The 26,835-nt window shown below is 43.6% G+C and overlaps 1 protein-coding gene across 2 annotated transcripts in view; it reads left to right on the top strand.

Moving 5' to 3' along the window:
* Window positions 1-26,835, top strand: part of syt1a (synaptotagmin Ia) — a 249,281-nt gene that overhangs the window by 196,595 nt on the left and 25,851 nt on the right. For both annotated transcript variants that reach the window (XM_083758282.1, XM_083758283.1), the window contains 4 exons: window positions 2,935-3,107; window positions 7,711-7,839; window positions 19,256-19,423; window positions 22,503-22,670. In XM_083758282.1, the coding sequence (XP_083614408.1) occupies window positions 2,935-3,107; window positions 7,711-7,839; window positions 19,256-19,423; window positions 22,503-22,670 (638 nt within the window). The remainder of the gene's footprint in view (window positions 1-2,934; window positions 3,108-7,710; window positions 7,840-19,255; window positions 19,424-22,502; window positions 22,671-26,835) is intronic.

Below are 26,835 nucleotides of genomic sequence, written 5' to 3'. Positions count from 1 at the left end.
CAATGGGATAGCTCAGCCAATGCGATTGGGATAGCATTGCAGCCAGCACGTTACCGCAGGACTTCTATATAACTGCCGAGCCTATGTCAACACTGCAACTGACAGCTGTGCGTGAGGTGCGATATATGATGGTTTGGAGAATGGGCTACCTGCAGAGTGTACAAATACAACCAAATGGACCCATATAAGAGTCCATTTGTACAGTCTCACAGTTTATTGTTATAAATGGGTCCTTTGGTTCCATTTGTAGTAGGCTACACTCTAAATAAATACATTGCATAGGGTTGAGGCCTTTTTGTCTTCTCAAGAGCTGCCCCAAAGCACATTAAATATTCCCACCACTATCATGTTCATATGTTATGCTATAACATATAATATAATATAGTAGTCTATGTACCGTTGTGTCAGTGGAATGAATATGGACTGAATCAGAATATGCTCACAAAATTGGCCCACTCGATTGAAAAGGAGGTGTCGGGCTCTCTGCCAGCTATTTGATGTGAAGCGGTGATTGTGGTCCGTCCGCTCCTGAACAGGGTCGTCTGCTGCTGAGTTTCCGTCCTCATTATTTCCAGCCCATCTGGGTTCGTCCACCGTCTCTGTGATATGTTCAATAACCCACTTGCCCTGTCTGTGTGTTTCTGGATATTCCATGCACAGCGTGTGGAAAGCGTATGGGTTATTGTGCCAAACTGGCTGCTTTGTCAGGCGCTGTGTGCGCGCGTGTGTGTGTGTGTGCGTGTGCATGTGCCTGGGCCTGGCAGCTGGCCGGGGTCCTTGCTGTGCTCTTGAGCGGTGTAACTCTCAACGTCGGACCGTCCCACCGGTTGACCCTCCTAGTTAAGGGCCACAGTCATTCAGAACAAACAGTGACTAGGAAGGCTTCCAACTACTAATCAAATCTTTTCACTCCGATATCGCACACAGTAAAGCAGTGCCAACAGAACACAAGCGACTTGATTGTAGTGGTTCCATGTTGAAGTGCTACCACCTGCCCAAAGACATCACATCGACTAATCACAAGCAAACCATGGAGGGAACTGAATGTGTACTCTCCCTTTTTGGAAAATAAAACAAACAGACGAAATGGAAGCCTCAGAGAACTTAAAGTAATTGTGCCGACGAGGAATTCCATTACCTCGCAAGCTCGATAGGAATGATATTTTTGTTGTTGTTGTTGTTTTTTTACTTTGTACATTGTTTTTTCTTTTTTATAGAAGCATTCAAATCGGGAGTTTGAGTAATAACGGCAACATTGACAGCTTTATCTAATAAACCCACAAGTAAAGTTTTAGATTTTAACCCCCCCCCCGCCCCCCTCTAATCATCGTGCATCATCATCAAGAATGGTGGTCCCTTATTGGCCAAGGGTTCCCACCGACAAACCTATGCCGATTTGACATGATATGACGTAAATTCTCCATTCATTGTCAATGGCATTTATTTAGGCCTGACGTCGAAAAAAGAAAATAAAGTCTTCTGAAAGAATATATATTCAAAGATTTGTGCCGCATTTTCACGATTTTTCAAAAATAGCAGACCTACGTACAAGCTCGTAGCGCGCCACTCGGTGGAAAAACATCTGTCAAACAGTATATGTGCAAGTACATGTCACATGCATAACGCCTAAACCACAGCAGAGCTTCAAATCAACACTCCAGCAGACCTCACGTATCCTCAAGCAGAGAAAGGTTTCAATTTCTGGACGAATTGAAAGAATGGACCCCATCCATACCCTCCCAAATCTATCGATAGGAATGATTGTGACATGAAATGTGGTGTGGCACGAGTGTGCTTGAGAGTGAGGTGTACCAGAACCGCACATTTAACCCTGCTTTCAGTGGTTCTGTGTTGTTGACTTATTGGTCACGGCCCTACTGCCAAATGGCTAGAGCAGAATACATGTATGTGTTAGGCGCGATTCATACTCCTAGTTCGTAGAGCCTACAATGTGACGTCATTTGAGGTTCGGGGGGGGGGGGGGGGGGGGGGGGGTGGCAGGTACCGTCCTAAAGTCGGCTCTTAGGTGCTACTGAAAATTTCTGACGAGCCGAAATCATTTCGGCACTACAGCGCCGAAACAGCGCAATCGGCCCTTATTTCCACTAAAGTGGCTGAGGGGTGTTCAGTGAGGTGTTGCCCTGCCCTAGCACGTCATGGGGGCAGTGGTGGTGGAAAGTAACTAAGTACATTTACTCAAATCAAATCAAATCTTTTTTTTTTTCATTCATATTACGAAATTTGTTCTGACTTCTGACAGCCCTAATGTATTTGTATAGCACATTTAAAAACAATTCTCATTGTACCCAAAGTGCTTCACAGGTCAGAGCAAACAATACAATACAGTGCAATATACAATACACCAGTATAAGACAATAAATATAAAAACAACGCACAATTATGGTATAGTCAAACCTTTTAGACATTAAACAAAACATTAAAAGGCAGTTAGGAGCAACATCTATATAAAGTGCAGGAGCACCAGGGGGAATCAAAGTGAATATAAAAATGTTTTGAGTCTGCACTTAAAACTCTCAACGGAGGGGGCAGACCTAACAGCAAGGGGAATGCTGTTCCACTACATACATTCTGCATCCAAATATTGTACATTTACTCCACTATATACATTTATTTAAAAACTTTATTTAAATATTTGAAAGTTACATAGCGATATTTCACTTCCTGCTTCTCGGTTTCCGAGTGAAACGGCTTTCAAAGCAAAGAATGAACTAGCCTATACTGGTGGTCCTGGAGTACACAATTCAGACACCAGATGGGGGTGTTGGCGGCGAGTGACTTTATTAAGTGTGTGTGTGTGTGTGTGTGTGTGTGTGTGTGTGTGTGTGTGTGTGTGTGTGTGTGTGTGTGTGTGTGTGTGTGCGTGTGTGCGTGTGTGCGTGCGTGCGTGCGTGCGTGCGCACGCCTCCTCCACAGTGCCATCATGGGCCATCGTCTCCATTGCCTTCGTGGCCATCATCCTGGTGCTGGCCTGCTGCTTCTGTGTCTGCAAAAAATGGATATTCAAGAAGAAAAACAAAAAGAAGGGCAAAGACAAAGGCAAGAACGCCATCAACATGATGGACGTCGACGGCGGAGCCAAAACCGAGGTAAAGACAGTGACTACTAAACCACCGTTAAACAGTAGCAGGTTGTACTTAAAGGACCACTTCACCACTTTTCAACCTATCTTCATGTTATTGGTCCTCACTAATGTTCATGATAAAATACCACTTTTTTTGTTCTACTGAGTCTGCGTCTCGAGGGCTGTGGGCATTTCCGAAACCTGTGACATCAGCGTTTTTTTATTAAATCTTTTTTTGTTTGTTAAACAAGATAAAAAACAAAAATTAACAACATTTCGAGGTTCGTATTATTCTGAGAACGATGGCTTCCAGTATCGCTTTGCAACTTTTTAGGAATAGAAAGCCTTTACTTTCTATTGGCTTTAATTTCACCCATGTTACTTGTAATGTGTTGTGACAATAAAGTCTGAACTGAATTGGATTTCGCCATCGACGATGTCACATGGTTGACATTAGTGAGGACTCAATTATATGAAGGTAGGTGAGAACTGAGAAGTGGTGAAGTGGCCCTTTAAAAATCTCTTCCAATTATGTACTTTATTGTGTAGCTCTGCCTCCTGTTTCTTGATCGACGCTATTATTCCAGTCGTTATCATTGACTCTCCCTGTAGGCCGGGTATAGATCTCAAATCTACTCGGTATTGTTCTGTATTCTGTATTTTACGTTGTAATATTTCATTGTTATCTAGTGTTGTTCTGTGATGGCAAATTGATTAATTATTGTTTCTTTATTTAAAAATATATATATAATCAACACATTACATTTTTTAAACAATGCTGGTCATCACAGACACAGCCATTAGTCTGGTAGCCGGGGGGCGGGAGACATTTGTTATATAGTTGTTTTTGGCCTAAAATATTACATACAGTATACATTCATCAATCTACTTGCTGACCGGCTGTCATCATTGAGCAATTTGTCTGGGGGTTATATGTGACCATATACTGTACCATTAACAATAAGGCATTATCATTACGGGGGAGGCGTCCAAAGGAGTCCTGTGGCACTGAAGTAGCATGTGACTAGGGGTTTTTCATTATTCCGAACCCATTCCAAGCATTTGCTTTGAACGGAAAAAAAACCTCACAAATGTGATGAGGTCATCACATTTGGGGCAAGTGGCTATGGCAGAATTTAGCCCAAGGAGCGTTTTCTCACGTCACATGTTACTTAAAGCATAATGACATTTTTTTAAGATTTTGCCTTACATAGGTTGTTAATTGTATGGTCACATATAACCCCCTATAATTGCTCAATGATGACAAAAGTGGATTCATGGATTCATATACAGACAATATTTCAGGCCAATTAAAAAAAAAATATATATACCAATGTCCCATTTTGAACAAATAAAAAAGCCTGTTGGCTACATCGAAAAGGCTCCATTAACTTTGCCAGCCATGACGTTGGCTTCAGAACAAAACAGGAGTGAATGTCTAATTATTTTTATTATTATTATTATTATTATGCTCTCCTTTATTTCTGTACCTATTTCTGTGAGTGTTTCCTTTTGTAAATGCACTTCTCACTTGTGTTAAGACTCAGTGTTGTGTAATGTATGCAGTGGCACGTCCACCCAGAGAAATGACGTCCCCGTATAGTAAACACAAACTAAAGCGAGGGAAACACCAATTGAATGCTTCACTTTTTTTGGAAACATAAAAGTTGGCTGTGGGGCGCTAACACTTAAAACCCGAGTTAGCAGCATAGGCCACTTTTAATTGTGTGAACCGAGAATCTCAATATACTGACATTCTTGGTTGGATCTTTTGCTGTGTGAGTGAGTTTCCCATTTTGCAGTCTCTTCCCATGCCAACCATTCGTTTCAGAAGTATAATAATTTATACTTCTGAAACCGCGTGTGTTTCTGTCAGATGACGTCTAGTGTATATTATACACTAGACTTCATCTGACAGAAATTAACACAATTATTTAAGCGCTCCCACTTTTATTACACCCACTGTAACACATAATGTTGAGGACACAGCATGTGCTGCCATGCTTAAAACATGGCAGCACAAATTATGTGTCATCACTGCTCAGCTCACTATACTAGAGCAATGAGCGTCTACATTTTTGCTAAGATCTATGTCTAATTTCAGACAGAGGGTGCTGTGGTTACATAGTAAAATTTAACTCGGTGTACAAATAGACAACTTGTTCATGTCAAGGACCCCCAAATTGACACTCATTAGCCCACGGACCCCCATTACAAAATATATTCCAGGGAGTCAGATCCAGGGACCCCCATAAGAGAAGATTTTTATAGCTCTCGCAGTGATTCTCGACCATTTTCATTTCAAGGTCCCCAGGTTTGACCTGAATTAGGCTACGGACCCCCATTTTTTTTGTACATTTTTTAATCATTTAATCGTTTTAAAATCATAAAATGTAGGAAACAAAAGAAAATGGAAACAGTGTACTAGATTAGAGCAACTCCTGTTTTTTGCTCTAAACTAAATTTCTTCACCGACAAACAGTCCAATCTCCAATGCACAACGACTCGCATTGTGCCGCACTGTGCGCTTGAAGATTGGCTATATCTCTGTGGCTAGATGCTAGACCCCGCAGAACAGGGACGCTAGCTCGGGTTCAAGTGGTTAAATAAATGAACTGAAAGATTTCACCGTGTATAAGCTGCTGCCCTCCATTTGTAACGAAGTCCCTCAGCCAGCCAGCTGCTCCTTAATCAGGCAACAAGCGGTCATTTCTCCTGGATGTGTGCGTGTGTCCACTCTCTCTCTGGTGTGTGTTAATATCCTTGCGTGTGGTTTTGTTTTAATGTGTGCTTCTTCCTTCTATGTCCTCCTTATCTGTGTTGTGTCTGATGACTGTTCGGGATTGGTCACATGGGCGGTAGGTTCCACATTGCTGTTGGATCTTCCTATAAGCCTGCTGCTCTGATGTGTGTTTTTTTTTTACAACAACTTATACTCCCTTAAAAACAAAATATATGTAACTATGCATACAGTACATGTATATCTATTTTATATATGTGCGTACAACTTGCATATGCACAGCACATATATATGTAGTATTGAAAGAAGCACTGGGTACGCTTTGACGAGGTTGAACCACATTGATCTCTTTGCCGTGAAGCGAACGTCTCCTGCCTTCTGAATCTGAACCGTTCCATTTACATTTCAAACGTGTGCCCGAGAGCAAACGTGGAATGATTGAGAGGCTCTACAACTTTTTTTCTAAATCTTTTGAAACTGGCAATGAAAGAGAAACATTTTCACACAGAATTTTGCATCTGCATTCGTCTAGCCGGGCAAAAAAGTATGAAAGAACGAAAGTTGGATTGACATCACGGAAAGACCCGATGCACGTTCAAGTCAGCCTCGTAATCGGTGGCTCAATCATTTCACTTGCTTGACCATTCCTCCTCTTGAGATGAAACGAGTACAATTGCCCCGCTTTGCAGAGGGGATGTGGAGAAATAAACACTCAAAAAGTCCCATCAAAATAATTGGACGTGCTTGTGAGATGGCGGAGACCGATGCGCTCATAGACATTCAAAGTAAAATCAATGTTGTTCAGCTTTTTTCGCCTCACACAAGCAACCTGACAGACCGATATAGGGGCCTGACAGCCTGATGTATACATTCAACCCCTCTTACCAACACCCACCCACCGCTGGCATGACGCTTCTATAGCTACTGAACCATCAGCATCGACACATTGAGCTGAGCTTTATGACGATGACAATGTGACTGAATGTGTGTCTGAGTGGTGGGAGAGGGGGGGCAGCGATGACACTCGGGGAATGGGGGTCACATCACGGGAGCACTGGTTCGTGCTACTGGGAATGCTACTGCATGCCTATAACGAAAAAGACACGGAAAAGGTAACCTTTGACGGTGAATGAATGACCTTGGGAGCAAGTTTCTTTATTGCCTTCAATCGCATGCGTTCTTCCTCTAAACAAAGTGCTTCACCCTAGCTCTTCCCCACCACAATGGCACCCACCACCCCCCCCCCCTCCCCCCTCCCCCCTCCCCTTCAACCTCGCCTATAACAATATCTAACTATAGCTGAAAGGGCAACCTCACCTGTTACCGCTCTCTCTGCCATATAAGATTATCTTTTTTGCCAGAGATTTGATCGGCCTAAAAATAAACATCAATGGAATGGTCACACCGTGATCTTTCCGGGAGCATATCTCTCTCTCTCTCTCTCTCTCTCACTCTCTCTCTCCCCCTTCCTCCCTCCCTCCCTCTCCCCCAGCCCTATCCTATCTTTCTCCGATGCCTGCTCATTATTCTCATCTCCCTTGCCATCATTTGATCTTTTCTCCCTTTAAAGACAACCCCCCCCTACACACACACACACAGATTGATAGAATCCAGTCCCGGGCTATAATAATAGTTCATCACAGAGCATGTACTGGTGTTAACCACTGTGGTGATTTAGTAGTGCTTGCTCCCCCCCTACCCCATCCCTCCCCCCCCCCCCCCCCCCCCCCCCGCCGGAAAAAAACCGAGAGGCAGCTTTTTCAGGAGTCTATAGGTCGGCCGGCAGGCCCTCCTAGAGCGTGGGACGGGGCTATACAGCCGGCCCGGGGATGGGATATAGGCCGGCGGGAGCCAGACGACTCTGACTGTTGGTGGGTGTTTCCTTCAGGCCTTGAAGGATGAGGATGACGCCGAGACAGGCCTGACCGATACGGAGCAAGAGCTGCCCGAGGCCAAGGAGGAGGAGAAACTGGGCAAATTACAGTACTCGCTGGATTACAATTTCACAGAGAACACGGTAAGGCACTCGCTCTGTACTCTACGATATCGCTTTACTGTTTTTTGTCTTTTTTTTTTTTTTTTTCTTTTTGCCAAAGTAAGTAGTCACCCACACACCCTCTGTGGTGTTCTGACCTGTCCTGTTTCTGTGTTAATTTTATTTATTTATTTTATTCCAGATTCTTTTTTTTAGACAACCTACACATGGACCTCAAATTTGAGGTCCGGGCTAGGCTAGGCTAGGCTAAACTTCCGCTCGCTCGAGCCATTGAGTTATAATTGTACTTCCGGCAGTCTTCCGGGTGCTTCAAAACGCCACTGAGAAACTTCCATTGAAATGAATAGCTTGGGGGCGGATATAGCTTCCAAATGGCCGAAATGTATATGGCGCTGAAGTGGTTTATGTAAGGTATGTTTTGTAATAATAAGCTAAATCTTCAAAGTACCTATACGTAGTAACTAAAGTTTTCAAATTGCGTAAAAGAACAATAGTATTTTTAAGTAAAAGTGTTGTATTACTCGAAGTTGTACATTTTGGGCGGGAATCCCTTTTGGTGTTTTAAACATTATGTTATAATTTAGCTATTGAAAAATAGCAGATCTACAAGCTCATCTACGAGCTTGTAGGTCTGCTATTTTTGAAAAATCATACAAATGTGGCGCAAATCTTTGAATATATATTCTTTCAAAGTGAATGTTTTTAACTCGGGTCAGAATGGGTTATGTACAATACTTGAGTAAATATACTTAGTTACTTTCCACCGCTGAGCTCCTCATTGTGCGGGACAAGGAGAGAGTATCACACCAGTTATACGTTGTATCGCGTTGGCGTTGGCGTCGGGGCAAAGATATGCCTCGGGATCCAACGCTCTTCTAAAGCAGTGTGCCTTTTTTCTTTCATTCTGTTTTTTCATTCTTTTTTTTACCGTGATGGAATACGCTCCCGGCAAAAATCCATCTGCTCTCCTCGTTTCCAGTGAGTGGGTTTTAAAGAGCAGAGTGAGTGAGCAGAGAGGACGGAGCACATCAGATCAGCTTTTCTCCACCACCACCAGATGTTGTGTGACAGATAATAGAAGCAACGCCGCGCGTGAACGAACGAACGCAGGGCCCTGTCCCTCCCTCACTCACTGGGCTGGCTGGCTATACCCCATTATTAAACACTACTGGCAGCCACGGATCACCGAGCACGCACACACACACATGCATGGGCTCATGCACACATATTACACCAGTGTTGATTTCGACAGAAACCTTTCATTTATAGTTTTAGTCATATAGTCTTTGAGTAAACATTTATTTAGTTGTAGTCAGACTCCATCTTATAGCCCATAGCACTTGTCGCAGCCCCCGACGGCCTTATACAGGCGTATGCAAAGGCTCAATGTATCAAGCTTGTTTCAATCAAAAAACGCAGCCTGGATCCGAGATATTAGGTCTCTAAAAACTCCATTCCCATAGAAAGACAGCATAAGCCAGCAGACTTTTCAATTCTGTTTTTTTTTTTTTTTGTGTGCAGAACAGAGTTGTGAAGCGTAATCAATATCTCACAATAAGTGTGTGTGCGTGTGTGTGTGTGTGTGTGTGTGTGTGTGTGTGTGTGTGTGTGTGTGTGTGTGTGTGTGTGTGTGTGTGTGTGTGTGTGTGTGTGTGTGTGTGTGTGTGTGTGTGTGTGTGTGTGTGTGTGTGTGTGTGTGTGTGTGTGTGTGCGTGTGCCTGTGTGTGTGTCTGTAATCCACGTAAGTCGAGCACCGTTCGCACCACAGAGTGTGTCCTATTTGACACATGCGTTCCACACCACCACAGGGGAGTGCAGTGACCGGTGTCGAGTCGGTCGGATGCACGGATGTCCAGAACTGCCACAAAAGGCTCTGGTCAGGCTCTGCCAGTGGACCTAATGAGCCTAAATAAGTCCCCTCACCTGTAGAATTCCCAGCCTCTGCCTCAGCTATAGAACAAAGCGGAGATCCGGGCACACTTACGGTTAAAAAGGAGGAAAACTTTATTCAACCGACATGTTTTGACCTACCGTATACGGTCTTCATCAGGGCTAACAAAACACAGAGCAAAACAAATAGACTCGTCCGGAAATGGAAAAAACCCTTTAGAAAATGACCCTGTAGGCATTCTTGAGGAATAGTACTTAATGTGTTGTTTTTATATGATTTTGAGGTGCTTTTATTGTCATGACACTGACTAAAGTGTCTGGCTATAGGATAATTAGCATTATTGATTCGAATGGCATATTTATGCTCAGCCAGGCGGTCTCTTAAGCGGCGCTTGGTTCTGCCTATATAAAATACATCAGGGCAAGGACATGTGAGACGATAGACCACATGTGTTGTACTAGTACTACAATTAATAAAATCATTGATTTTGTATATTTTCTGTGTTTTGAGGTCTGAAAAAGTTTTTGCCTGAAGGACATTAGAGCAATGAGGACAATTCATACATTTAAGTCCCTATGGGTTTGTGAAGCCAAGTTGTCTTTTTGTCAGGAGAACCAATTTGTCCCTTATAGTGGGAGCTCTCCTGAAGGAAAAGATGGGAGTTTCAGGAAACACACTGCGGGGGATGTGGGAGGGATTGGTCACTTTCTATAATAGACCAGTTAGATCTGATGATATTTTGTATACGTGAAGCAGCAGTGCTGTATTGGGAGACAAAAAAGGTCTCTGACTATGGTTAGTATATGCTTCCTTTTTACCAGAAGCTCAGGACGTTTTATTTCGAGTGCCTTTATTGCGTGGCACACGACATATTAGTGGGTTTATAGCCCCTGCCTCAGCCTCATTGATTGCCATGGAAACCCCACACCTGTCATTTGATTACTTAACCAGTCCACTTTAACACAGGCAGGCAGACAGACAGATACAGAGATCTCCATATATACAGTATGAGAGGAAAGGGACACAGACAGATGGTTAAAACGGGTGCTATGACAACGGGTATTGCATACTAGGTTCACAACTTGCATCGTTCCCAAGTGGGCCGGTGGCCGACGACGGGCACAGGTCTAGCACATCAAAAAAGACGATCCAAAGACGAATGAGTTAAAATACACTAAGCTTTGACAATGCATAATTTTAGCAGTAGTTTTAAGGCTTTTACTTTCGATTTTCGTTTTAGTCGTATAGTCTCTTGAATAGCTTTCATTTTGTTTTAGTCATATTTTAGTCACCCAGAATGTTTTAAGATTTTAGTCGACTAAATCTACAGTTGATTTACTCGACTAAAATGTATTTTGGTGGGCCTTGACTGATTTTACACTTGCTGAAAATAGCCGATCTACAAGCTCACAATGTGATCTGATATACTGGATCTCTTGTCCACTAGTCCCTTCCTAACATTTTAGTCTAGTTTTTATTTGTTGATAAAATCAACAGTCATAGTTTCAGTCACCATATAGCTTAGTTTTCATTTAGTTTCCATTTAGTTTTCGTCAATGAAAATTGGTAGTCGACGAACATTTTTCGTCATGGCTTCAGTCGACGACAACAACATTGGTTGGAAGTAGGTCAGACGAGGCAGCCGGTGGTGTCTGCAGGCTGGATCCCCCCCTGGCTGCTCCATGGCTTGGCCGACGCGGGCCTGATGTGTGGACTGTATGGCCACTCTGAGAGGCGGCCAACCCAGAGTGTGTGTCGGTGCACGGAGGTCACCGTCACATTGGGTGACAGCTATCATCCATTCATTATGCCGCGGCTCCACTGTGTGTGTGTGTGTGTGTGTGTGTGTGTGTGTGTGTGGAAGCTTATTACTGCAATCAGGAGCCTCATAGAGTAGGCTGTCACTGACTGCACTGCATGACAGATGGAGTCTGTGAAATGTAATATTGTCCCGTCCCCCCACCCCACCCCGTAATATTGGTTTTCACGTAATGACTCACATAGCCTGTTTATTGTAATGTCTACTTGTGCCATTAAGAGGGCCTGAAATGGTATTGTGCGTGTGCATTTGTGCGATTCAATTTAATAAGTGTAATTATTATCTGTGTAATTACTGCAGTGATGATCACATAGTACTATTGCTGTTATAGCTCGCAAAATTATTGCCATCACAGTTTTTACAATTATCAGCCTTATCCTTCCTAATCATGCATCAAGGAGAGACCGCCGACTGTGTCAATTTGTGCACATGCCAAATGGCAGTTGTTTCCCAAAATGTTCTGTATCAGGGCCTACTTGGAGATCTAAGGAAAGCTCCCCCACCCATCTGACCACTTCGGTACATAATCTTATTGCTTCTTCCAGCACTGGCGAGCGGTCGGAATGTGTTTTCAGAGCAGATATGGTCGTGTGATGAGTTTAAAAAACAACCACTTTCGTTCTCTGCTATTGCTTCAAAGCTTTCCTGAGGATTATCCTCCTTATCTGAGACAGAGCCAGTACGCCGAGCTACCGCCACGAAAATGTGCTGAAGATTTGAATTATATCCCCTTCCATAGCCACTTTCATGAATATGATGTACCCCTCGCATGGACATTGTACTCAAAACAGAACATTTCTGTAGCCTACCATTTAGACTTGTAATAAAAATAAATCAGATTTCAACACAAACGACGAATGTTAAAGCGTGCCTACATTTTATTCATTAGTCATGGCGGAACTTCAAACAATGCTTTTTTTATTGAACAATACGGAAGGTATACGGGTACTTAATACCCGCCCGGAGAGAATTGTAACATCCGTGCATGGCCCTGCTGGGGGTGAGCACTTTATATTTGGAAATCAGAACGTTTATGTAGATGTACTGGCTGTAAATGGAGATCACGCGAGCGTCGTGTGATCCATGGCTACATTCAGTACATATCCATCTCGTCTTGTATGAATGTCATGAATGCATAGCCTCCTGGCGTTCTTTATGTGTCTCTGTAGCTACAACAAGGTCATATCCTTCGTGTCTCTGTAGCTACAGCAACGTCATATCGATATCATTTGTGTCTCTGTAAGGTGTGTGTGTGTGTGTGTGTGTGTGTGTGCGTGTGCGTGTACGAAAAGTAGAAAATACTCATTGTGCAGAAGATCCTATTTCACAAGTTTTCAAATGCATAAAATGTGTACAAATCTTTTGAAAATAGCAGATCTACTTGCAAATCGGCTATTTTCAATTGGCCGACATGTCTATGGTGGTTAATGTATGTTTTGTTGCGACCGAAGAGTAAAAGTACACTATTTGCCTCTGAGATGTAGTGGAGTAAAAGTATTGGAAATTGGAATCACTCAAGTAAAGTACTAATACTTTACTTGAGTATTTTAACTTTTTAAATGTACATTTTTACATAATTACAGTACTTTCCACCACTGTATTTAAGTAAAAATTTCAGGTACTTTTACTTTATTAGTATATATAAGTATTCCCAATTTTTAATACTATTACTATATTGTAGTACTTTTACTAATTATATGAAAACTTTAGTTACTATAGTTACTTTGTAGATTGATTATTATTATTACAAATTTACCATACAGTAACCACTTCAGCCCTCTATACATTTTGGCCATTTGAAAATGACAAATCTACAAGCTCACAATGCGCCGCGACTCGCGATGCAACGCATTGTGAGCTTGTAGATATTGTAGCTATTTTCAAAAGATTTTTTTACATTTTACACATTGAAAACTTGTGAAACAGGACCTTCTGCACGAGTACTTATTACTTTACCTACTTTTTTTTTCCAACAATGTATTTATTGATTTTCCTTTTTCCACACAAATGACAATACAATTTACAAATATACAGAAAAAACAACCATGAACATTACATGACAATACAAAGAAAACAAAACGACAATGACCAAAAAAGAAAAGCAACAACAGCACTATACTCTTCAGCTTCATCCATTAAATGTGACAAATTATTGTTCTTAATATATCTTATACAATGGCCCCACACCTCCTGAAACATTTCTTGTTTGTCCTGAAGAATGTATGTAATCTTTTCCAAAGGTAAACATAAAGACAATTCCCTGAACCACTGTGTAATACTTGTTAATGGTTTGTCTGGCCTCTTCCAGGTCAACGCTATCACTCTCTTAGCTTGTAAAAGACATATTAAAATGTGTTCATTACACTTTATCTTGTGTCCCTCTGGATATAGACCGAGCAGGAAGAACTTTGGTTCTGGTACAATATTTATTGACAAAATATTCTGTATTTCCTGCCCGACCTTCCCCCAAAACTCCATCCATTTTGGACAGGACCATAGACAGTGGAACAATGTGCATCTATCTTCACCACATCTGGTGCATACATCCGGAATATTACAATTATTAAGTTTAACTGGTGTGATGTACACTCTCATAAGCCAATTGTATTGTAGAAGTTTTTGACGAGTATTCCCAGTCTGGGATTGAGCTGTGCACAAGCCGTACTCCATTGTTCCACTGTTAAATCCTCCTGAATATCTGTTCTCCAGGCATTAAGCCTATAATCTTCCGAGGACCCCGGAGAAAAGTCAACCAATAGAGCGTAAAAATCTGATATTATCCCCCTTCCGAATGGGTCATTAACCAAAGATTTCTCCAGCACAGACATGGATGGGGCCAGCATCGATTGATCCAGATTATTTCTAATAAAATCCCTCAAATTGCATATTTAAAGAAGTGTTTTGAGAGGGATATCATATTTAATGACCAGCTCCTCCGAGAGCATACTACCCCTCTTAAATACATCCCTTAATTGACCTATTCCCCTATCGGCCCATAATTTAAACCCCCAGCTCTACCTGGCACAAATTGATTATTACCCCAAATTGGGCTGAAGCTAGAGAGACGTGGAGGTTGTCCTCATGCCAGACTTCAATCATTGTTTTAACTATAGGATTGCTTGTAATTCTTTTTAGGTTTTTATAAGTATATCTAGTACATTTTTATACCCATACTTTTGTACTCAAGTAAATGTTTTATTCCGGGCGTTTGTACATTGCAGTATTGATACTTATTACTTTATCCACTACTGCTTGGCTTTGCATGCGACCAGATAACGCGCTGTTCAACTATAGTCAGGCTTTGCATGCGACCAGATAACACACTGTTCAACTATAGTCAGGCTTTGCATGCGACCAGATAACGCACTGTTCAACTATAGTCAGGCTTTGCATGCGACCAGATAACGCACTGTTCAACTATAGTCAGGCTTTGCATGCGACCAGATAACGCGCTGTTCAACTATAGTCAGGCTTTGCATGCGACCAGATAACGCACTGTTCAACTATAGTCAGGCTTTGCATGCGACCAGATAACGCACTGTTCAACTATAGTCAGGCTTTGCATGCGACCAGATAACGCACTGTTCAACTATAGTCAGGCTTTGCATGCGACCAGATAACGCACTGTTCAACTATAGTCAGGCTTTGCATGCGACCAGATAACGCACTGTTCAACTATAGTCAGGCTTTGCATGCGACCAGATAACGCGCTGTTCAACTATAGTCAGGCTTTGCATGCGACCAGATAACACACTGTTCAACTATAGTCAGGCTTTGCATGCGACCAGATAACGCACTGTTCAACTATAGTCAGGCTTTGCATGCGACCAGATAACGCACTGTTCAACTATAGTCAGGCTTTGCATGCGACCAGATAACGCGCTGTTCAACTATAGTCAGGCTTTGCATGCGACCAGATAACGCACTGTTCAACTATAGTCAGGCTTTGCATGCGACCAGATAACGCACTGTTCAACTATAGTCAGGCTTTGCATGCGACCAGATAACGCACTGTTCAACTATAGTCAGGCTTTGCATGCGACCAGATAACGCACTGTTCAACTATAGTCAGGCTTTGCATGCGACCAGATAACGCGCTGTTCAACTATAGTCAGGCTTTGCATGCGACCAGATAACGCACTGTTCAACTATAGTCAGGCTTTGCATGCGACCAGATAACGCACTGTTCAACTATAGTCAGGCTTTGCATGCGACCAGATAACGCACTGTTCAACTATAGTCAGGCTTTGCATGCGACCAGATAACGCACTGTTCAACTATAGTCAGGCTTTGCATGCGACCAGATAACGCACTGTTCAACTATAGTCAAGCTTTGCATGCGACCAGATAACGCACTGTTCAACTATAGTCAGGCTTTGCATGCGACCAGATAACGCACTGTTCAACTATAGTCAGGCTTTGCATGCGACCAGATAACGCACTGTTCAACTATAGTCAGGCGTTGCATGCGACCAGATAACGCACTGTTCAACTATAGTCAGGCTTTGCATGCGACCAGATCAACTAGCCGGGCTTTGCGACCAGATGACGTGCTGTTCAACTATAGCAAAATTGGTGCGGACCCCCCCCCCCCCCATAGATTCTCTAAATAGGGCCCTGAGTACACAGAAGCATGCTCTTGTGAGGGTCCGTTTGAATCTATCAAGAAGACATACTTTCAATTTGCGTGAAACGTTCTAGAACGTATTTCCGACTTCCCAGATTGCAAATAGATAAATTTACATAGCCTACTGTGGATTGTATCGTGCGTGCGTGCCTGCGCGTGTGTTCACATCCCCCGCAGAGTTGTCGAATTATGATGCATTAGGACAAATCCCTCAGAGGTACAGTAGGTTGCAATTAAGGGCTGAGTCACGTACGGTATACCGTAGCGGCCACTACTGTACTATAGAGACCATTATTCAAACAGCGACCATTTTCCTCTGACATCACACTCAGGGGTGGGAACACTGTATAAGAGCAGAATTCTGACATTCTACAGTTTTTCAGAACAACTGGGCACACAGACTTGTGCTGACGAGCGAGCATAGGAATCAACTGGACAGAGACACAAACGCACGGATAGTCACGCCGTGATCCCACTCCTACTGATAATAACATCACACTTTAGGCCGTGCAGGGTAAGTGACAGACAGTCCAATTATTGGTGTAATTTTTTGTCTTCCAAGTTCTTCAGAAAGTCACTCTGATGAGCTACACGGAAGGGTGCAATTTGTGGAAAGCGGTGTCTGCGTTATAGCCACTGAAAACATGACAGGATCTCATTTGGCTGCGCTGCGGTGTGTTGCGACAATGACAATGTTATGCGGTACCTGTGGGATGCCTTTTAATAACCATTTTGGGCGGGAACCCCTTTTGGTGTTAGCATTATGTCATGCGTTAGCTGTTGAAAAATAGCAGATCTACAAGCTCATAGCGCGGCACTCGGTGCCGCGCTATGAGCTTGTAGATCTGCTATTTTTGAAAAATCTAAAGAACCACTGACATAGAAACATAGCTTTTTCAGAAAACTGTCAGGATTTAGAAGACATTTTTTAGAATCTGACCTCAGGTCAAAATGGGTTAAGCACGGTTCAATTGAGTGAGGACATCCGATGATGTTCCCGTGATGTTGTGTTCCTGTTTGCGATCTGTGTGTGTGTGTGTGTGTGTGTGTGTGTGTCTGAGTGAGTGTGTGTGTGTGTGTGTGTGTGTGTGTGTGTGTGTGTGTGTGTGTGTGTGTGTGTGTGTGTGTGTGTGTGTGTGTGTGTGTGTGTGTGTGTGTGTGTGTGTCTGTGTGTGTGTGTGTGTGTCTGTGTGTGTGTGTGTGTGTGTGTCCATGTGTGATATTATATTACATAATATGTTTACTTTGTAATTACTTCATAAAGAACGCTCTCTGCTGGAATCTCACTGCCATCCTGCAGGCCCGACATTAACTGTACAATTTATTTTTGTATGAATCAGCTATTAGAGTAAAGATCAAAGAATTATGCTTGCTTTAACCTATATTACGTAGGTTTTTGGGGGGAAATAGCCGATCTACAAGCTCACACAACGCATCACATTGTGACGCACCACAAGCGTGTAGATCTGCTCTTAAAAATATATACAGTTGAATATTTATTGTGCCTACAATGACATGCCCAAAATAGTGACATACCAGGGTGAAAGTGGTTACAGTTAAATGGGGGGAGTGGTACTGTAACTCGACCGTGCGGGAAAAAAGGCGCGCAGCCGCTGACCATGAGTCTCATGGGTTAGTGGCACATGGTCACCCTCCAGATTGACACTTGAAGGCTTCCTGATAGGAAGTTGATTGACTGACTTGCCGGGGGAGGAGAGGCCCCGGTGACTGGCAGCTCAATCAGCCCCCGGCATACGGGGCCTCGATCCGTCCGCGTGTTATGAGTTATATCAGCCTGTATGTGTGAAGAGGAGCCATTATGCCTCATGTTGCTGACCTGACACGTCCCACTCCTGACCCCCTGCACGGCACGCCGCCGCCCTCTAGATGCCGCTATAGCTGTTAAGAACCTGTAGGGTCACTACAAAAGCAGACGTTAAAATCATCGTGTCGGGATTTACTTCTCGATAATGACCGCCGGCCCCGTCAATTATCCCTTAGATTATCCATCTGACGTCTGAACGTTTTTCTGTTGACCTGTCTGGGGAAAAAAAGTGCCCGTTCATATACTCCCTCCAAACTCTTCTGTGTTCTGAACGACACCGGTCAGTATTCTGGTCAATATATCTGCCTGGCAACAATTAACCGCAGCTGCATGGGCAGATCTATAGCGACCATCCCTTGTCTCGCTGTAAATCACCATAGCTACCGTACCGGCACCAATCGTTCTCACACGGTTCCACCTGGGGGTAGATTAATCTATCGTAACCCTCCTGCTCAAGGGTTTGCCATTACGACGCCACACGTTATGAGAAAACAAATGACTCTTTGAGCGTCTTTGAGTAGCAGCCAGTCACACACACGGTCCTTTCGGACGGCGCATAGCGGAAAACGGAAAGTTCACATTTCACGGGGAACACAAAAATATGCTCACCTTTCTCAGCGCGTCCAAATTCCAAAATAAATGCACGCCTCTCATTGTCTCCACCAGGCCGTCCGTCCGTGTGTCCATCCGTCCGTGTGTCCATCCGTCCGTTACCAGCTAATCTTTTTGCAGGATTGGCCCGTTTTAAACAAAAAGTCTCAAATCATGAACACAGTGTGCAATTTACGTAAAATCTTTCACGCACTGGCCTGTTATAGCGCCACCAACAGGTGGATTTTTGCAAAACACATTTTTGGAACAAAATGCCTCAAATCATCCAATTGCCATCCAAGGTGTAAGAACAAATTGCACCCTTTTCACATTGGCCTGTTATAGCGCCACCAGGAGGCCACAACCTGACCTGCCCTGGTGGAGACCTACACCCCGATGGGCACTTTTTCTAGTTGAAAATGAAATACTAGGCATGTCAGTCACTCCCCGTCTGAAAGGACCTTTACCATTTAACCATCTGTTGTTGTTTCACTTCAATATGACAGCCCAGGAGACCAGGATCAGATAGGATTGCATACCCGGTCGGTTATTTGTAAAGGTGTTTAGATGTCGGGATGCGGGATGCCCTATTGGGAACGGTGCTGAGATGATGGTGCGTGGCGTGGTGCGATGCTGTCTTGTCGTGTCAGTCACCACAGGTGTGTCCTCTGTCTCCCCCTGCAGCTCGTCGTGGGGATCATCCAGGCGGCGGAGCTCCCCGCCATGGACATGGGCGGCACGTCTGACCCCTACGTCAAGGTCTACCTGCTGCCCGACAAGAAGAAGAAGTTTGAGACCAAGGTCCACCGGAAGACCCTCAACCCCACCTTCAACGAGCAGTTCACCTTTAAGGTAACCCACCCCCCCCCCCCAAAAAAAAAGAAAAAAACAAACAAAACAAAACAAAACAAGAATGTCATAACTGCCAGGTGCAGAAAGCTAACAGTATAATCAGTGTGTGCCGCTCAGACTATATGGGTTTTATGGGTAATGGGTAAACCTTCAACGAGCAGGAAAGAAAACATCAAACCATAATGTGGGGTGAGCGATGGCTTTGGAGGCTGGCACAGCTGTTGACTTAATAGAATGATCGACCTCTGGATGTAACGCAAACAATTGTATGTGTGTGTGTGTGTGTGTGTGTGTGTGTGTGTGTGTGTGTGTGTGTGTGTGTGTGTGTGTGTGTGTGTGTGTGTGTGTGTGTGTGTGTGTGTGTGTGTGTGTGTGTGTGTGTGTGTGTGTGTGTGTGTGTGTGTGTGTGTGTGTGTGTATACTGTATGTATATATACACAACATACTCTGCTTCCCATCGTGCACCAGTAACCAGTTGTAGTTTTAGGCTCAACAGTGTAGGCTCAACAGTGTAAGCTCAACAGTGTAAGCTCAACAGTGTAAGCTCAACAGTGTAAGCTCAACAGTGCACACACAGCTGTTCATCGGAAGACGGTGTGCCACCGCTCAAATAAAACACGCCTTTTCTTATCCAACGCTATAAGAGTTTTTAGTTCCGCTGACAACCTGCATTTGCATGCAGCGGAGAATTCTGGGAAGGGCGCGGAGACAGCGTCCAGCTGGCACATTAACAAGCTCCTGACAGAAAATTTCACACAAGCCCACACACGCACACGTATAGTCGCAACGCGGTATACACATGCAAATACATACATGCATGCGTGCATGAACGCATGCACGCGCCACACACACACACACGCTCACTGTGATTGGGATGAACACAGGCAGCTGTGCACCGCTCGGCTACACACCCCGCTCTCGGTTTGGCCTAGATTTTTCGGGAAACATCCTTTCATAATGGATGCGTGAGTGTCACTCGGCAGCTGGAAAAGTTGTGTTATTAATCCGGCGGTGAAAAGCGCAGGTGTTTTGGCAGAAGTTATAGGGCTTAATGTGTGCGTCTTAGTGCCAGGTCCATCGGTGAAACATTTTTTTGTGACGCTCAAAATATGACGTGTCCTGAGAAGAGAAAAAAAAAGTAAAAAGTATAAGTTAGCGGTTTCCCCTTGGCGGCAAGGACACAAGGACACGAGGTGCTTATCTCGCACCCGCCCAGTGATGCTCGGCTTCACTTCATTCCACCGTGTTCCAAGTATACAAACCCTGTATCGCAGAGGTCGGGTCTCAAATATTGTCATGTCAACAACTATACCAATTGTGTTTGGCCTGTGGACCGACCGTCTGAAAGCAATTTGTGCCCCCATGAAGAAAGAAAACTAGCAGATCTGCAAGTTTTATATCACATCGTTTTTCTTCTCCTATATGCCTCTGACTGGAGTGCATGTGTTTGGTCCGACGGAGCATTGATCCGATCGACAACCTACCTCAAACCCTCACCCGTTTGGGAGCAATGGTCCGTCGGATCATAGTATCCTGGGAGTGTTATTATCGAGTGGTGCTCCATTGTCCAGCAACGTGTGCCCCTGCCAGCCTGGGTCCCATGGGTCCGTCCGAGCACGGAAATAGCGTCGCGGTAACTTTGTCCTTTCTCAACCGTTTCGGACACGGTTTGCTTTCCAATACTGGCGGAAGGCAATAAGGAATCAAATCCTAGATACCGCTCTCTGGACTATATACCTATACCCCACCCCCACCCCCCCATTTCTTATTCCTCCATTTCCAGGATATCTGGGACAGATAAGCCCTGCGCTGTCAGAAACAGCATTGGACAGTGATTGATTTGGAACCTGATGACCCCCCCCCCCCACCACCACCACCACCACCACCCCATCCACCACACACACACACACACACACACACACGCGACAAGCAATTACTCGTGCAATAGCTGTGACACTATAGGACTATATAGGAGGAGCCTGCTGCATGGCTGTCCAGTCATTATTAAGGGATTGTTAAGCAGTGATCAAAGAGCATGATCGTTAAAAGCCCCGCTGTGGTGGGAAAAGTACTCACATTTCTTACTCGAGTAAAAGTATCGATATTATCGACGTTGCAACGTAGAAATGGTCTGTTGAGAGTAAGAGTCCGGGATTCGGCATTTACTTGATTGAAAGTACAAAAGTATTGGTATCAAAATGTACTCAAAGTGTCAAAAGTAGAAAGTTCCATTTCAGAAGTTTTCAAATGTAAAAAAAATATTTTTTTGAAAATAGCAGATCTACAAGCTCACAATGTGTCGCGTTGTGAGCTTGTAGAGCGGCTATTTTCATCCCCCCAACACTGTTGTACGACAAATTAGCATATAGATTTATCTGCATCGATGTGTTTTCCTGTCTGGTGAAAAGCATTGAGCTCTTATAATTCTCTCCGTGTTTCCAGACCAGCCATATTGGTTTAGCCTGATTGTCAGACTCTGAGAGCCTGAGCTCAGTCGAGTGGGCAGGGTCTATGGGCTGGAAACCAGGCTAATGTTGGTTGGCTACTAGGGCGCAGTGGGAGTTGGCCAATCTAACAAAATCTCAACAACAAAATCTATCAACAAAAGGCTGTTTGTCTTTTGTATTATTCGGGGTCAAGCCCGAAGGGTTGAAGACCCCTTATTGTGTTCGGACCATTTCTTACTGATTCGTGGTTTTCCACAAAATTCGGCAATAATGGTCGAGTGTCATGGGAAACAGTCAAGAACTGAAGCTCACAGTCATTCGTCAAAGGACGTCTGACCTTTAGATCTCCCAATTATATGATTGTATAAAAGGGATTGATAAAGTATATCATACACTATCCACTCCCCCTTGAAATCGCATTTCCATTCATTTGTGCAGAGTCTCGACCGCATGGTTGGCTGCAGGAGTACAGCGTTGACAGACTACAGCCCCTTCAGCCAATCAGCGTGACCAAAAGAAAAGTGATTGGAAATCTGTTCCATTTCCTTGCGGTTGTGGTTGTCTCCCTCTCTCTCTAGATTTTCTATTATTTTTCTAACTTGGATCATTCCTCCTCTTCTCCTCCCCATCAGGTCCCATACGTGGAGCTGGGCGGTAAGACGCTGGTGATGACGGTGTACGACTTCGACCGCTTCTCCAAGCACGACGCCATCGGCGACATCAAGGTGCCAATGAACAAGATGGACTTCAGCCACGTCACAGAGGAGTGGAGGGACCTGCAGAGTGCAGAGAAAGAGGATGTAAGTCTTTAGCGTAGGCGTGGAGGAGGAGGAGGAGGAGGAGGAGGAGGAGGAGGAGGAGGAGGAGGCGGCGGCGAAGGAGGAGGTACATAGAACAGAGTGGAGGAGAAGGAGGAGGAGGAGGTAAATACAACAGAGGAGTAGAGGAGAAGGAGGAGGAGGAGAAGGTATAAAGAACAGAGGAGTGGAGGAGGGACCTGCAGAGAATAGAGAAGTAGGAGGTAAACGTGAAGGAACAGATTGTATAAGTACAGGTCAATACAAAAACTGCTAAGAGGATGAAAGCAGAAAAAGCACTAACTAAGACTTGTTTATATCAGGGTCCTCCATTTTCAATTCATCAGAACATGTAATGATGTACAAATATATCTAAGCAAAAAATAAAAGAAAATCATCAAATACACAGTGGGCCAGTTTCCAATTGTAGCCACCCGTACGTGCTCTTTGAAAGCGGTTTTGAAGGAGTCTAGGGATTCACATTTCTTAATGGCTGTTGGTAGGGCGTTCCACATTTTAGTGACATATAGAGCTAAATGAAATAAAACCCGTGTTTGAGTCGAATCGGGGCTGAACGTGGTTTGTGGAACTCCCTCTGGTGTTGTGATCGTGGACTTCGTTGACATTAAGGAAGTATTTTGACCACTAAGGTACATGGGTGTCTTTAGCGAACCCTGTAGACCAGGCCCATTGCAAGATGCTATATCTACTCTGTCGTCAACCCTAAGCCATTGCAGCCTATCAAAATGTAGATTTTGACAGCAGATTTAGTTTTAGTCATAGTCTTTTGAATAAAATGTCACTTAGTTTTAGTCATATTTTAGTCACCTGACATGTTTTAGTGCTGGTCTAGTTTTAGTCGACTAAATATCAGGCAATGTTTTTGTCGACTAAATTTACAGTTGATTTTGTCTGGGGAAAAAAAACATTTTGGCGGGCCTTGATAATGCCTGATTTCACAGTTGGTTACATGTTGAAAATTTACGATTAGAGATTTATTTGTGTTTTGTCAGTTATTAGCCATTCATGTACGTGTAGTCCAGCTAGGGTTGATTCCAATTTACAATGAATCCCCTCGCCCTCTTACGACGAGTGCTCATTGGAGATGTGCGAGCCATATACTGTATGAACAGATTTAGAAATGACCATTTCTGTCGACATCGCCCTCTGTGTGTGTGTGTGTGTGTGTGTGTGTGTGTGTGTGTGTGTGTGTGTGTGTGTGTGTGTGTCGATAGTACACAGGGCGGCGGTGGTTATTGCCTCCACATTGAAACCGTAACACGTGCCAATTGAAACACAGGGGCACAAGCATGGCAGCGACAGTAATGACTTGGCTACATTCAAACATGTGTTCCTTGGGTCTGGACCGCGGGCGCGACGCCGCGGGCCAGGGTAATCCATCTCTCCAGGAAATGTCACTTAATCGGATGTCCACACTTCCCCTTCAATTAACCCATGAAGACCTGAGGACCCGATTCTATACAAATGTCTTCTAAATCCTGACAGTTTTCTGTGTTTCTACAATTCAGTGGTTCAAGGTTCAAGGTCGTGCTTTATTGCGGTGCTCAAACTTTTTCACGTCAAGGACCCCAAATTAGGCTATATGTATTTGGCCACCGGACGCCCATTTGAAAATATGTTGTTTCAGGGACCCCCCCCCCCTCTCCCCCCAGAAGCAAAGATTTGAGTTAAAAACGTTTGCTATATTATATTCAAAGATTTGCACCACATTTTCACGTTTTATTAACGTGCTTTATTTAACAGCTAAAAGTTTCAAAATAATGGTTAAAGCGGTTAAAAGCTATAACGAGACACTAGATGCGTTCCCGGTTTTAATGGGTTAATAATGGTCCAGGCAACAGTTCAGGAGATTCAATTTTCATGGTAAATGTCATGGCATATAGCATTTGTTGCCAGGGGAACCAGTTTTTTTTTTTTTTACATTACAGGCAGTTTGATTTAAAGGTTAATTATAACGGCGTGGAATTGTGGTGCGTGCGTGCGATGGTGGACGTGCCGTTTGAGCTGAAGGGCGTCACTAGTACTCCAGCCTTACATTGGGCGGGGCATGCATGCAGGCAGACAGGCGGCTGCACCTGCACAATTTCATGCAAGGCTTGAGACACTCAAATGTTTTACTTTAAGTAAAAGTATCAACTCTGTAATATAGAAGTGCTCCCTTACAAGTAAAACTCCGGAATTCAAAATGTACTTGAGTAAAAGTACAAAGGCATCTGTACCAAAATGTACTTAAAGTACCAAAAGTATGTGCAGAATGTCTCATTTCAAGTTTTCATGCAAATAGCAGATGTACAAGCTCACAATGTGTGCGACGCATTATGTGAGCTTGTAGATCGGCTACTTTCAAATGACCTGAAATGAATTATAGGGCTGAAGTGGTTAATGTAGGTTTTGTAATAAAAAACGAGATTCAAAATAAAGGCGTTAGAGCTAGTGCCCAGCAGATGAGGCAGATTTTACTCTGAAAAGCCCTGCCTTCCATTTCCCCCCAAAACCGGGAGGCATAATTTCCCGTTACTACCTCAGAACTCTCTAGATAGTAGAACTCTCTCGTTATTCCAAACGAGATGCTTGTTTAAGTCAGAAATGAAAACATTCTGATCAAAACCATGTCGAGTGACGTAGATTTAGAGTAAAGAGACAGTTTTGTCGGGCCGTAAACAAGGAAGTGAACGGCAGTGCGCATGCGCAAAACATGTCTATAGGATCGCTAAAGAAGGCATGGCCAAGCAAAAACGAGAGAGGTTAGAGAGAGATAGATTCTAGCGATCCCGTTGTATATCATTAAAAAGACCCTAAGACGTCAGGGGCTTCCTACGGGGCTAATTCTAAAGACTTGTGGGGACGTGTTGGGTAGTATACAGTACTTGAGTAAATGTACTTAGTTACTTTACACCACTCCTCGCTGCTCAGTGTTCTCTGCTCGCTTGAAGGACACTGCAACTGGAGGAGCAGGTGGAAATTAAACTGCCAAGCCAAATCATCACGGTCGGTCGGCCAGTCATTATTGTTCCAATAAACACACTCAAAGTGTTTCTATGTTAGAATCGTGTAAATGCTCTGGAAAGCTTTTTGACAGTCTCTCCTCGTAAGTGTAGCATTGTATTGGTGCTGATTTTGACAGCAAATTCAGTCCGATAATGACTCGCAAACAGATTGAACAAATATGTATTATAGAATGAGAATACAAGGAGTGTGCATACTGCATATAATATTTTATCTTGGCGTTCGGCTCTTCTACATATTCCTCCTGCTCGGCACAATTACACGACCATCATTAGACATTAAGAGCAAACGGCGCATAACAACAAACGGGAACGCATATTATATTGATTACTATTACATTATATATTACCAGTATAAAACATTTGGAAACTATACACAAACAACATGCCACTCATCATTCAAAACCAAATGGACCCTTATATATTGTTGCGGATAGCAGCGTGACGCCACAGCGGTGATGTCACACCATGTATAAGATCTACCCTGGATATTGAGAATTGGAGAGTAATTCCAGACACAATAGTGTCGACAGCTTGTAGCATCAAGCAATAAGAAGTTCTCAATCCCCCAAAGTTTATACAACCTCGTCCTCCAGAAATAATCTACCTCTAGGTAGAGGTAGAGTTAGCTTCTAGGGGTGTCAAAAAAATCGATTCGAATTAGAATCGCAATTCCCGTTATGAACGATTCAAAATCGATTCATAATTTCCAAAAAAAATAATATTACAGTTACAGGAGTTTTCACTACATGGTGTTTGTGATATGAAATGTAAGATCACCCTAATCACAGTAAACATAATGTCTTCAGTCATTTTCAAGTTACTGTAGTATAGTCACGATTCGATTTTGAATCGAATCGTGACCCCAATAATCGGAAACGAATCGATTCGTGGGACAGCCAAAGATTCACAGCCCTAGTAGCTTCCTTCCTCCTCCAATACCACGTGACTAGGCTCCTAGAGAGAGGTTACATTCTGTGGTGTCTGGAATGACTCTCTAGGCAGAGGTTGTATAAACCTTGAGCCCTGGGGATTTAGAACGTATTGCTGGATGCTACGAGCTGTTGATGCTACTGTGTCTGGAATTACTCTCTAATTCTCAATCTCCAGGGCAGACAGTATACTTAGTATGACTTCACTGC

Source organism: Protomyctophum parallelum (genome assembly GCF_964188405.1).
Source record: "Protomyctophum parallelum genome assembly, chromosome: 22".
Lineage (NCBI taxonomy): Eukaryota > Metazoa > Chordata > Actinopteri > Myctophiformes > Myctophidae > Protomyctophum > Protomyctophum parallelum.
This window is presented reverse-complemented; position numbering and strand designations above follow the sequence as displayed.